The sequence below is a fragment of the Engraulis encrasicolus genome, chromosome 17 (genome assembly GCF_034702125.1).
Source record: "Engraulis encrasicolus isolate BLACKSEA-1 chromosome 17, IST_EnEncr_1.0, whole genome shotgun sequence".
NCBI lineage: Eukaryota > Metazoa > Chordata > Actinopteri > Clupeiformes > Engraulidae > Engraulis > Engraulis encrasicolus.
This window is the reverse complement of record NC_085873.1, coordinates 24,809,100-24,821,599: the sequence shown is the minus strand read 5'-3', so window position 1 is coordinate 24,821,599 and position 12,500 is coordinate 24,809,100. Positions and strand designations below refer to the sequence as shown.

General features: G+C 42.2%; 1 protein-coding gene and 1 long non-coding RNA gene across 3 annotated transcripts in view; both read right to left on the bottom strand.

Annotated features, from left to right (window-relative positions):
* The window catches only part of LOC134467997 (transforming growth factor beta-1-induced transcript 1 protein-like), a 32,243-nt gene that overhangs the window by 6,667 nt on the left and 13,076 nt on the right, over positions 1–12,500 (bottom strand). For both annotated transcript variants that reach the window (XM_063222026.1, XM_063222027.1), the window contains one exon: positions 218–354. In XM_063222026.1, coding sequence (XP_063078096.1) covers positions 218–354 — 137 coding nt within the window. The remainder of the gene's footprint in view (positions 1–217; positions 355–12,500) is intronic.
* Positions 3,756–7,772, bottom strand: LOC134467998 (uncharacterized). The gene is made up of 6 exons (XR_010038676.1): positions 7,741–7,772; positions 6,859–6,899; positions 6,648–6,718; positions 5,824–5,889; positions 5,614–5,680; positions 3,756–4,299 (listed from the first exon to the last, which is right to left on the bottom strand). It is a non-coding gene; the product is annotated as an uncharacterized LOC134467998 (long non-coding RNA).

Below are 12,500 nucleotides of genomic sequence, written 5' to 3'. Positions count from 1 at the left end.
CACACACACACACACACACACACACACACACACACACACACACACACACACACACACACACACGGATGCACAGACATATGCCCGTATGCACACACACACAAACACACACACACACATACACACACACACATAGATGCACAGACACACAGACACACACACACACACACACACACACACACACACACACACACACACACACACACTAATGCTTACAGACCTGTGATGTTGAACTGCGTGGCGTTGAGCTCTTGGAGGAGGTGGTCTAGTTCACTCAGGCCTCCGCCCAACACGGAGGAAGAGGAGAAGGCAGGAGGAGGATCAGGGGTACGCGGAGACCGGGGCTTACACACCGTACTGAGGGAGGGAGAGAGAGAGAGAGAGAGAGAGAGAGAGAGAGAGAGGAGGATCAGGGGTACGCGGAGACCGGGACTTACACACCGTACTGATGGAGGGAGAGAGAGAGAGAGAGAGAGAGAGAGAGAGAGAGAGAGAGAGAGAGAGAGAGAGAGAGAGAGAGGAGGAGGAGGGGTACGCGGAGACCGGGGCTTACACACCGTACTGAGGGAGGGAGAGAGAGAGAGAGAGAGAGAGAGAGACGGAGAGGGCAGGGATTAAAGCAAAAAAAAGTCATCTGACTGAACTTTTTTTACCGGTTAGGCACCCGATCGAGTATCACTCCGTAACCCAACGAAAACCAATGTAGCCAGGCTCTGCCCTCATAACGAAACATACACTGGTTTTATGCAAGGAACGGTGCCAGAGCCAACACTAGGCATAGGCAGACAGGGCAGTCGCCTAGAGCAGAATAGGCCTATGTCTTGAGGGCGCCAGTAAAACCAAAAAGTGCCACAAAATCAGAACTTCAACCAACATAAAACTTTACACTTCACATTAACAATGAATATTCATTATACACTCAGTAGGCCTATATACACACTCAGTATGAATGTACCTGTGTAGGTACTAGATCAGATGTGCTCAATCAGATGTAGGCCTACAATGCTATGTTTACAGATGCCAATTTCTAAATACAAGAAAAAGGAAAGAGGGAAAGGGGCAGGCCTAGGCCACCAGATTGACTAGAAATGGCCGAGAATGGAGGGATAATGGATACTATATCAGACTGCAAACATTGAACTGCAATTTGGTTGATGTTTTGGTTATTTCCTCTTATATCTACCCATTATTTATGAATTGTTCACAACATTATGCAGAATGGATTCACAATGAGTGTTGCTTCAAAATGGTCTAGCTGATATCATAGAATTATTGAGTTGGAATTGCAATGCGTTGATACAGTGATCCCATTATGGGTTTTTTTTAGTAGTAGGCTATATTTTTCTTTCCCATCAGAATGGGCAAACACTGTTCTGGTGAAAGCACTGGTGCGCATTGCTTGCAGTATTTCTGACATTTAAAAAAATAATGCACTGGTCATAGCAATCAGAGGGAGAAAACTAGTTGTTGGTTATTTTGTATGTTTTTCACTATTCATCCTGTAGTCTACCTCTTGTGTTCTACCGTTTTGAAAACCTATGGCTACCGGTACTTTTTTGCTTCTCGATGTGCGGTGCCAGGCACACGCTTACCATTGATTTAAAAAACGTCCCCGATTCCTACACGCACTCGTGTTCTCTCCTACAAGCGGACACGACACAGTCACAGACATACGTCTATCGTTTAACAAAAGTAACACACTTTCCCAAGCTTGTCGCGCAACTTTCCACTCGAATCAAGACAAACCACCCACCCATCAGTCTGAGTGCGCAGTGCGCAAATAACTGAACTGAAACGAAGCGTATAGTCCGAGAAGATGGGCACAGACGTTTAGCCACTCAAAAACAAGCACACACACAACTGTTGCTGCACACTACTCCAGTTAGCAAAAAATAGCATCACACAGTAGCCTACAACAAGCCTTGAAAGTGAAAGAAACACCGAAACGGCATTTATTGACTTATTGATTTATTGAGTCCACCCATCAGAACACTGTTTCCCAGAGCAAGACGTGGCATAAAATATTGGCTCTGCCAGGGATATCCTCCGTGACCCCTGTAAAATGCAACCCATTTTTAACTTATTTCTTAAATATATATCGGCAACAACAAAGTTAACATGCTATGATTACAAATGAGACTGTACATTATCCGTTGTCAGAAAGACAACTAGAGCTAGTTCTACACGTAGCCAGTCGCGCTAAACTTTGAGGATTACGCATGGTATATCCTAGCTAGCTGCCAATGATAGCCGTCCCATTAGAGCTATGAATAATGTTAGTAAAAGTCACAATGCTTAAAAGGCAACCCCTTCATGAAAAGGACATCATGCGCAGTCGAAGTAAACTATTCATTTTTTTCTAACTATCCGCCACGGCAGGTGCAATGATAATGGAAACATACGTGTCCTACCTTCTTCAAGCTATGCATTCCATGCATTATTAGCCCATATTGGAATATCAGTCCAACTCATTTAATGATTGTCATTTCATGGCACTTTAAACATAGTATTACACTTATTTTCTTTTCTGCCATCAGCAACAATGTTGGCTATTTGTTTTTTTAATCTCTCGCGCTGCGCCGCAACCGAATTGCTGACCGCTCGTGTACTTTTTTTTTTTTTTTTGGAACACGGAAGAAAAGGGGATGGCTCAAAACTACTGAATGAATCTGTTGTATGACACCACCGGTGATGGCGCGTGTATAACTAAATCCGTACACCAAACACACCTCTCCTTCCCTTCTCATGACCAGGAGTGCTCTCGATTTGAGTTCAGATCGAAAGTAAAAATTGTAAATTAATTGACATGAATTATAAAGACGGAAATCCGTCCAAACGAAAATCCAGTTGACGGAAATCCGTCATAGCGACGGAAAACTTTAATCCCTGCGAGAGAGAGAGAGAGGGAGAGAGGGGGAGGGGGGCAGACAGAGACAGAGAGACAGAGACAGGCAAACAAGATAGATAGTTAAGACAGACAGACAGACAGACAGACAGACAGAGAGACACGCAGACAGAGAGACAGACAGACAGGCAGGCAGGCAGACAGACAGAGAGACAGACATACAGACAGAGAGGCAGGCAGACAGAGATGCAGACAGACAGACAGACAGACAGACAGACAGACAGGCAGGCCTTCAGGGATACAGACAGACAGACAGGCAGGCAGGCAGACAGACAGAGAGACAGACATACAGACAGAGAGGCAGGCAGACAGACACACAGGTAGGCAGGCAGCCAGCCAGCCAGCCACACTGAAAGAAAATATTCGTTGGATTTACATGATTTTAATGTGTACATCGGTCCCACACAATCCAATTGTGTAAGGTCAACATGATTTCTTCCCCTATTTTTATTGTGTAAGGTTTAAGTGATTTTATCACCTTAAACGGAGGTGATTGGATCACCTCAACCTAACACAACTTATTCATGTTCCAGCATCATAAAAATGTGTTGGAACTATGTGATTTTTTAAAATAGTCACAAAATGTTTTTTTCACCTAAATCAGAGGTGATGAAATCACTTTAATCCTAAACAATTAATTGGTATTCCATTAACCAGAAAATATGTTGGAAAAACACAAAACTTTGACATAGTTTTTAAGTATTTTTTTCATGTTTATTAAAAGGTGATTAAAAATCATGCATACAGCTACATTTCAGTAACATGATTCTTTAGTCTCAATCCACCCCCCAAGTGCTCTCTGGCTGGATTAGCATTCATGTGAACACATTGGGCACAAATAAAATTGACTCTACATACAGTTATTTTAGCTCATTGACTAAGTGCATTAGTCCACACTTGTAGGTGTGCGTGTGTGCGTTCATGCGCGTATACTGTATGCATGTGCACGTATAATGTATGCATGTGCGCGTGCATCTGGCAGTCCACCATTCATTTGGTTGTCCTCTTTGGTGACCACATTTGTGTCATTACCCAGTCTTATTTAAGTCTAGTTTTGGTATTTTGTTTGTCTTTAGTTTGGGTCAAAATCAACACAGTATGTACAAAACATATGCACACTCAAGTGCTATTCTTAAACCAGTAAGGAGCTGGAAGTGCATACAAGCAAATAGATCTCTAGAAAAAAGGTACATTTCACTTAAAGAAACAAAAATAACTGCTGTTTTTTAGTTGCTGAAAAAAAAAAAAGAGAGTCCTTTCCGATTGGGTGTCACGTGTGTGACAGACATACACTAAAACTGACAATGTCCAAAGGGTGGGATGCCCAATCTTCTGTCAGAGCAGATTCCAATTGTGATGTCTTCAATTGCTTCGTCTACGGCAACTTCATCCATGACCTATTCAACACAGACAAAAGTAAATAAACACAAATTAACCAAGCCATTTGAATTAACAAATAAATCAACATTAAGCTGGGCAGTAGGTTATTGCAAAGTCCAAAGCATGTCCTCTGTTCCACTGCCAAGATTTCCTCAGTTCTAATTCTGATGTGGGACCTGGATGATGATTTAACACTGGTGTGAATTGGCCTGAAGTCGTCAAATACCAGAGCCAAAGCTGTGTAGTTGCCTTCATTCTGCAGAGATGTCAAACTCAAACCCAGGGCCAATTGTGACCCATGAAGTAATTTTATGTGGCCTGCAAGATCATTGCATAGCATGATAAGACTTTGACATGAAACTTGGTGTGTCACAGGAATACCAGTGGGCCCAGGCCAATGAAAAAGCTCACTCTCATATGGAACAACACCCCAGGTCTACTGTGTCTCCTTGGCTGGGACCTACAAGGAGCTAGTAGTAGACAACCAGTGATGCCAATCCTCTGTTTAAGATGTTTCAGAGCACAGAGATGTAAGGGTCAGCTCGTCTCAATTAAGAGAACAACAAGTTTCATTATGCATATACAGGTACGGTATATACTGTTCCTTGCGAGAAGACTTTGAAGGAAAAGTCTACTGCATTGCTCTTTGTGCATGCGTGCAGTAATATGGCATGCAGGGCTTGTCTGTCAAGGGGCTGAATAAGTTTCATTGATGACTTATGATTAAAAATAAAACATGCAATATTCTAGGCAGACATACAACGGGCAATATAATGAAAAGCGTAACACAGCATGTGCACTCTGTCGACTCTGATTCTCTCCCCCCCCCCCATCAGAGTGAAAAACATGTGTCAACAAAGTGCTCTCAGATATACCCTTCATTGTAGAGCTCATTTTGTTTCTACATAGAAGATATTAATATTTCTTTTTGTTTAGCTGCATATGAATTGTGTAGCAAGTGTATTGAAATAAGGAAACCGTGAGATAGCTTGCTCACTTTCAACTGAAGCCTCTCAATGTCATGTTGAGCATAGCACAATGCATACAAATAGTGTCACACTCCACACTGAGAGTGGGAACACCAGGGAGGTAGTCATCAACACTTCTCAGATCAGATCATCTCGTCTCAGATAACTCCAATTCTAGTACTAAGCAATAATCTAATATTCACTGGTCAGAGTACGACAAAACTTAAATATAAAAATTTGAGAAGCAGCTCCTTATACCACTGGAATATTTAGTCACCACCATTCAGATAACAGCTAATTTAAAGCAGGAGTCAAGTTGTTAAGGTGCACTGGGTAGGGTTGTGGCCAAAGTGAATGCTTTACCTTGTGGACTTCGAACAGTGCTGGCCATTGCAGTGGGACTGGTGATTCTTTTCAATTCAGCACTGATCTGAAAAGACATAAAGAGCCCAAAGGATTTAACGATCAAATCATTAACATTAGGAGAAAGCCACACACACATTCAAGAAAGGAGATAAAACGCTGTAATTCACAAATAAAAACATTAAAGACAATCCGAATTGAATGTCTTACCTTGCGAACTTTGAACAGTGCAGGCCACTGTGCCAGAAGTCCTCAGAAATGGTGCATCTTGTACAACTTAATGAAAGAAAGAAAGAAAGAAAGAAAGAAAGAAAGAAAGAAAGAAAGAAAGAAAGAAAGAAAGAAAGAAAGAAAGAAAAGGAGAACATTTGTAACCTGTGCAGCATGAGTTCTGGAAATAAACTACTTTTAAAAAAAATAATCACTCTCTGCACCTTTAAAATCGCAGACTGTATCATGATCTGCTTCAATTGTCATGGTACATGTTGGTGAAATTCAGATTTCCAATATTGACTCCATGCATCCAGCCTAAAACCATGTCTGTCCCACTACCACAACTTGACCATGAGCATGGGACAGTTTACTTTGTACTACTCACTTGGTTAACACCACACATGCTTGACACCATCCGAAAAAATGTGTTCATGTTGGTGTCATCAGACCAGAGGACATGGTTCCAGCAATCCATATCTGAAGTCTGTTTGTCTCTGATGAAACCATGATGAACACATTTGCTTCAGATTGTTTCAAGCATGTGTGATAGTAGCCAAGGGAGAAGTATAAAGAAAACAGTCCCATGTTTACGGTCAAAAATGGTGGTGGTACTGATTTGTTTTGGGATTCTATGAATGGCATCAACATTGGGAAGCTGACTGCCACCAAAAGAAACATGCATGAGTGCACTGGTACCATGACTACTAAGGCAGATCATGATCCTCTCTATGGGGTTTTAACATGCAGGGGTGTAACTCAATAGTTAAAGGCTTTCTGCTCAGGAACCATCAAGTAGACAGGCGAAAAAGACAGAAACTTACATCAGCCAATTCAGCAACAGTTGCTTGGATTGCAGGGGAACTGTGGTGATTATTTTGAATTCAGCACTGATCTGAAAAGACATAAAGAGCCCAAAGGATTGAAAAATCATAAACATTAGGGAAAGACACACACACACACACACACACACACACACACACACACACACACACACACACACACCTTAAAGACAATCAGCATTGAATGTCTTACCTTACAGACTTCGAACAGTGCAGGCCACTGTGCCAGAAGTCCTTAAAGAAAGAAAGAAGGAATTGGTGAGGTTAAACATTTATAAACAGAACAGGATTTGTGAATGAGGAGCATGCATTCTGTAAAATAGGCAACTTGTAAACAATGCTCCACTTAAAAGAGGAAGATATGGGCTAAGTAAAACGAGATAAGGCAGTGCATGCTTTGCATTGCACCATAAGTGCAAGTAAAAAAAAAGTGCTATGCACTTCAATAAATAGGATACTATTCCCACATGTTTCATCCAATTCCATGTGCAAAGTTTAAATTCAGATTATATGCACTCTATCTAGGTCGGTTGTTCTTTGACTTTGTGTGCAGGAAAGCTTACATTTGATTAATCTTCGGTTAAGACCACAAGTGCATGTGTGCATTAAACACCTGGGTTGGGTCAAAAAACAAAAAAACTTTGAAAATAGAATGCTTGGCTTAAAATGAACACACCGAAACGACGCCAGCCCTCTGTTCTCGTGAGCATGCAACGTGTTCGTTGAAGTTCTAGTTCGCTGTGCACCCCCACCACCCCACCCCCATTAACGGATCAGAGCCTCCTGCGCAAATATAGCTATTAACTGAAGATGACCAGCTAGATTGTTGTACAGTAGCAGTTTTTACTACATCATTGAATATCCTAAATGTACATATTTTCCATTCTTTTCGAAATTAACATGATGCATAGCCAACTGCATGTGTTTGCAGTGCACCTGTTGTTACAAAGCAAAGAGCACTGCGTGGGTAAATGTAGTAGAGTCTAACTTCACCTTTGGCTCAGCTTCCACACACAAAAGACACAAGAGCAGTTCTACATCGCCCACAATAAATGAAAGTAATTCAGTTACTTACTCAATTTCGTGTAGATCTTCACACATGACAACACTATTAGTGATGGGAAATTTGAAGCGAGGCTTCGAAGCGTGCTTCGAGCAAAAGTAGGCGCAAAATCTGAAGCCTCGCTTCGAGGCGTTTGACGTCAAGAAATACCACGTGACAATGCCAGATGAGGCTTCACATTTTGCGAAGCGCGTGGACGTGTCATTGCGCGCCGCTACCCAAACAAGCTTTCTGCGCCTCGGAGCACTTGTCAAGTTTTCAGATTGCGTTTGTTGTGTGAATGTTGAGACTGGATATGTAGTGACTTTGATTTGGTTCCACTATACAATAAATTCAGCTCATGCCGTAGATTGACCCAAATGTCCAAATATGATATGCAATTCCCTTTTGATGTAGATTTTCAAAGTGAGACGCTCCCGAAGACGTGGTGGAAAATTGTTTTAGTTCTAGGCCTACCTTGAGCTAAGCTACCATAAACGAGACAGCAGTTCTGTCAGCAATTATTAGTAGTCCTACTCAACTTTATAGCTAAATAAGAGTGCAGACATATTTTATTTAGCCTATTTTAATGGTTTTTGTGCGGGTTTTAATGGGCTTTACAAGTTGTGTCATCTTGACGACAAGAAGGAAACTCAGCTCTGCCATGTAAGAAGTCACATGGCTGGCGCAGTGGTTAAACTGTCCGACCTGAATTCTCATGATCATTGGTTCAAATCCTCGTGGTAGCAGAGAAATAATCAACTAAAAGTTTTAATTTCGCAGGGTAGCCTTCTGTCAAGCTGACCAAATAAACAATGAAATTATCTGTGAGCCTGGCCTAGTGGTGAAGGCGGCAGAATGCTACCTTTATCATTGTGAGTTCGAATAGGCCTAGTGGATAACTGATATTTGTTAGAATCTCTTGAATTAGGCCTACATTTCATTCATAGGCCTATAATGTGACTCTATTCATTATATTTCTTTCCGGTTTAATTGGCTGCTGTTGCGTTTATGGCCCACTCCCGGTCGCGCGCCGACCTCCACAAAATGATGCTCTCTCTCACTTCCACGATAACACATGGGTCAGCGTTAAACTTGATTTGAGTGTTCCACAATCACGAGTCATTAATTCCATACACACACCCCATCACATTTATTGAAACGGAACGAATACAAATAAGACACAAGAATTTTTTTTTTATGAAATCAATGCCTGCCGTGTCATTTCATTGCACACCAGATGGCGCCAGTGAGAAATGAGGCTTCGAAAAATGCTTCGAATGCTTCGAACCTTTTTGCCTGAAAGCCTCATTGGTTCAGGAAGCCTCATTTGCCCATCACTAAACACTATTCCAGCGAGATGAGACTGAAGAGTAGGACCGAGCTGATTGAGGGGAACGGCTCTCTGGCTTAGAAACTTTCCGGCTTCTTCTTGTCTTAGAAAGTGGTGCACTAGCGCCACCTCAGGACTGGAGGCCACCCCAGACACAACTTAATCATGTTCATTCAAAGCATTAGAAACATGCAAATTCAGCAGTCTCCAAGAACACATTATCCTTATTTGATGAAATCATGTTTACTCAAGGAATGTTAATGAATTGTTTTGCATCTATTTACTTTATATAGGTTAATTCAAAGACCCGCCATTCCCTCTTTTTTCAGTACATACAGAGAGGCAGCCAGCCAGCCATACAGAGAGGCAGACAGAGAGGCAGAGAGACAGACAGAGAGGCAGACAGACAGAGAGACAAAGTGAGATGGGTGATGGGGATAAGAGATAGTTAAGAGAAAATGAAAGACAGAGACAGGAGAAAGAACATGTGATTTGGGAAACTAGACGCATCTGGTTTTGCATCGCTGATGACAACAATACAGTCATTCATTACAGAAGATCTGGCTTTCACCAAATCTCATATGGCGTGTGTGTATGTGTGAGTGTGTGTGTGTGTGTGTGTGTGTGTGTGTGTGTGTGTGTGTGTGTGTGTGTGTGTGTGTGTGTGTGTGTGTGTGTTTGAGCTGGTTTCAAAAGATCGATCCGCGATCCAATATCGATTCACGTTCAAAAAGTGCAATACTGATTCACAACTTAGTGCACACGCAGATGTTGATGCAAGTTTTATCATAAAGTTAAGACATATCCAGCTGTCGTCACGTCGTTCACTGCACATCACCTCACAGTTGTTTCATGTTCATGAATGGCACACATCCTGAGATTGGCCCTGTGTGTGTGTGTGTGTGTGTGTGTGTGTGTGTGTGTGTGTGTGCGCGTGCGTGCGTGCCTGCGTGCGTGCGTGTGTGTTTGTGTGTTGCCCTCGAGATTGCTCCAAGGCTTTTGCTCTGCATAAAGTCTGTTTGTGTGACAACACTGGGGGATTCTGGGTAGATCTGTGAAGTAGAAGAGATGATGACCTCGGGGAAAAGGAGGTCATTGTGAGAGAGTTCTTTGTGCCGTTGACAATTTTTGACAAGACACAGTCATAAAATCTGAACAGATGGGTGTGTGTGTACCTCAGTCTGTGAATATGAACAGTTTGGACAAGAGACCCCAGTGTGTGTGTGTGTGTGTGTGTGTGTGTGTGTGTGTGTGTGTGTGTGTGTGTGTGTGTGTGTGTGTGTGTGTGTGTGCGCATGTGCGTGTGTGTGCGTGTGCGTGTGCGTGTGTATCAGTGCTTGACACTAACTTTTTTGGTCACCGGCCATTATGGCTAGTGGTTTCCCTGACTCACTAGCCATTCGGCTTCCTCACTAGCCATTATTTTCTTAACCATCATGACAGTCATAATGTAGCCTGATATGATTGATATGATGTTAGACCCAATATAATATAATATAATATAATATAATATAATATAATATAATATAATATAATATAATATAATATAATATAATATAATATAATATGTAGTAATATTTTACTCGGATGAGCAGACAGGAAATTACAAAACTGATCTGATGTCTGGTGTTATTTGCTTTATATAGCCTATTGATTAGAAACGACAAGCACAATGAACATGCTGTGTTGTGCAAGGGCACACGCATAGTGCAAGGTCTGGAACTATGTGAAGAAGGCCATTTGTTTCTTTGAGGTGGAAGGAATTTTCATTCGTTTGTTCATTAATGTGCAAATATACCACACAGGTCTGATGCACGTTTGCCTGCCATGAAACATCACATCTTCTGGGATATTAATCATAAAAGTAAAATATTATTTAAGCTTTATATCTTATTTCATGACAACCTGCACCATTACGTTTTGCATCAACTCCTGACAATTTTGGCGACAAAGCTGGGGGAACACATATTTCATATTTTTTTAACGCTATGCAAAGTCTACATGCGCCTTTTAAACGTGCGTTATGGGTGGATTCTGGACAGGACTGCCTCGCACGTGAACTGTCAGCGTGAAAAGCAACGCACCGCCCGACTTGTCACTGCTGGCCCATTGATTGTCAGAATTTGACCTGTTGAATATTTCCTGCTTTTCTTACACTGTTGTCAAAGCAAGACAGACATTGCGATGCTGACAGAATGTTTGTGCAATGTTCGATAACGTGCGCTGTAACCAAGGTTGTGTCAGTAGCCTACCCACACTCCCACAGTTTAAGAACTGCGCACAACTACGCAAAACATTACTGGATTATATAAGGCAGGTCGCAAGGCAGGTCGCAAAATATGCACATAGCGTCGCTTGCCAGTTAGAGCAAACTTCGCCACATATTTAAACCGGAGCAAGCGGCGCACGTCTTGGCGTGTCCGACTTTCTCCACGGAGGCGGGGCATCTGCAGTGTTTGACAAGCCAGTGCCCTAGGTTCGCAAGACTGGATTCCTATTTGATAGCGAACACATTCAGAGAAATCTATCACCGTTTTTTTTTTTCAATCACTCCCCAATAATATGCTACCAGCCAAATGGCTAGTGAGGATCAACTTGTTACACGCCAGATGCGATTTTCACACGCATTTGGCGCCCTGGCGCCCGTTAGTTTCAAGCCCTGGCACGCACGCATGCGTGTGCCTGCATGCCTCTGTGTGTGCCTGCATGCCTCTGTGTGTGTGTGTGTGTGTGTGTGTGTGTGTGTGTGTGCCTGCATGGCTCTGTGTGTGTGTGTGTGTGTGTGTGTGTGTGTGTGTGTGTGTGTGTGTGTGCGTGTGCCTGCATGCCTGCATGCCTCTGTGTGTGTGTGTGTTTGCTTGACCCTCTACTCTCCAGACCACTCACACTGCCAAATACTTTGTCTGTCTAAAATGAATATCTATTCAAGGAAAGCCTATCCCTCCCCCCCCCCTCTCTCTCTCGTTAATATTCTCTCCTATTCATTGCTTTCATCCCCCCTTTAAATTGTATGCCTAAATTTTCTTTCTTTGCTGTGTTGTCAAGCCTTCATTTTTGTGAATCACATTGAATGACCTCTATATATTATATTATTCACCCAGGGTCCGTCCTTACCGCTGCATAAAAATCAATTTGCCGCGATTTGAGATCACGGGCTACAGGTTAATTAAACAAATTAGAAAACAAATAAGACTATATGTTGTAGGGAGTCGGGGAAAACTACTACCAATTGAGATGTGGCTTACTACCCTTTACTACCTTTTACTGGTCATTATTTTGGACTTCTTCATTTTCTACCTTTTACTACTTTTTACTACCCCGCGGGCACCCTGTATATAAAATGTGCTATACAAATAAAATGGCAGATCCTTGCCTTTCCTTGTGTATTCCCTCCTCTGGAAAATTCCTCCTTAGTGGGAACCCACAGTTGTTATAACTCTGCTGTGCCGATGTTTACTCT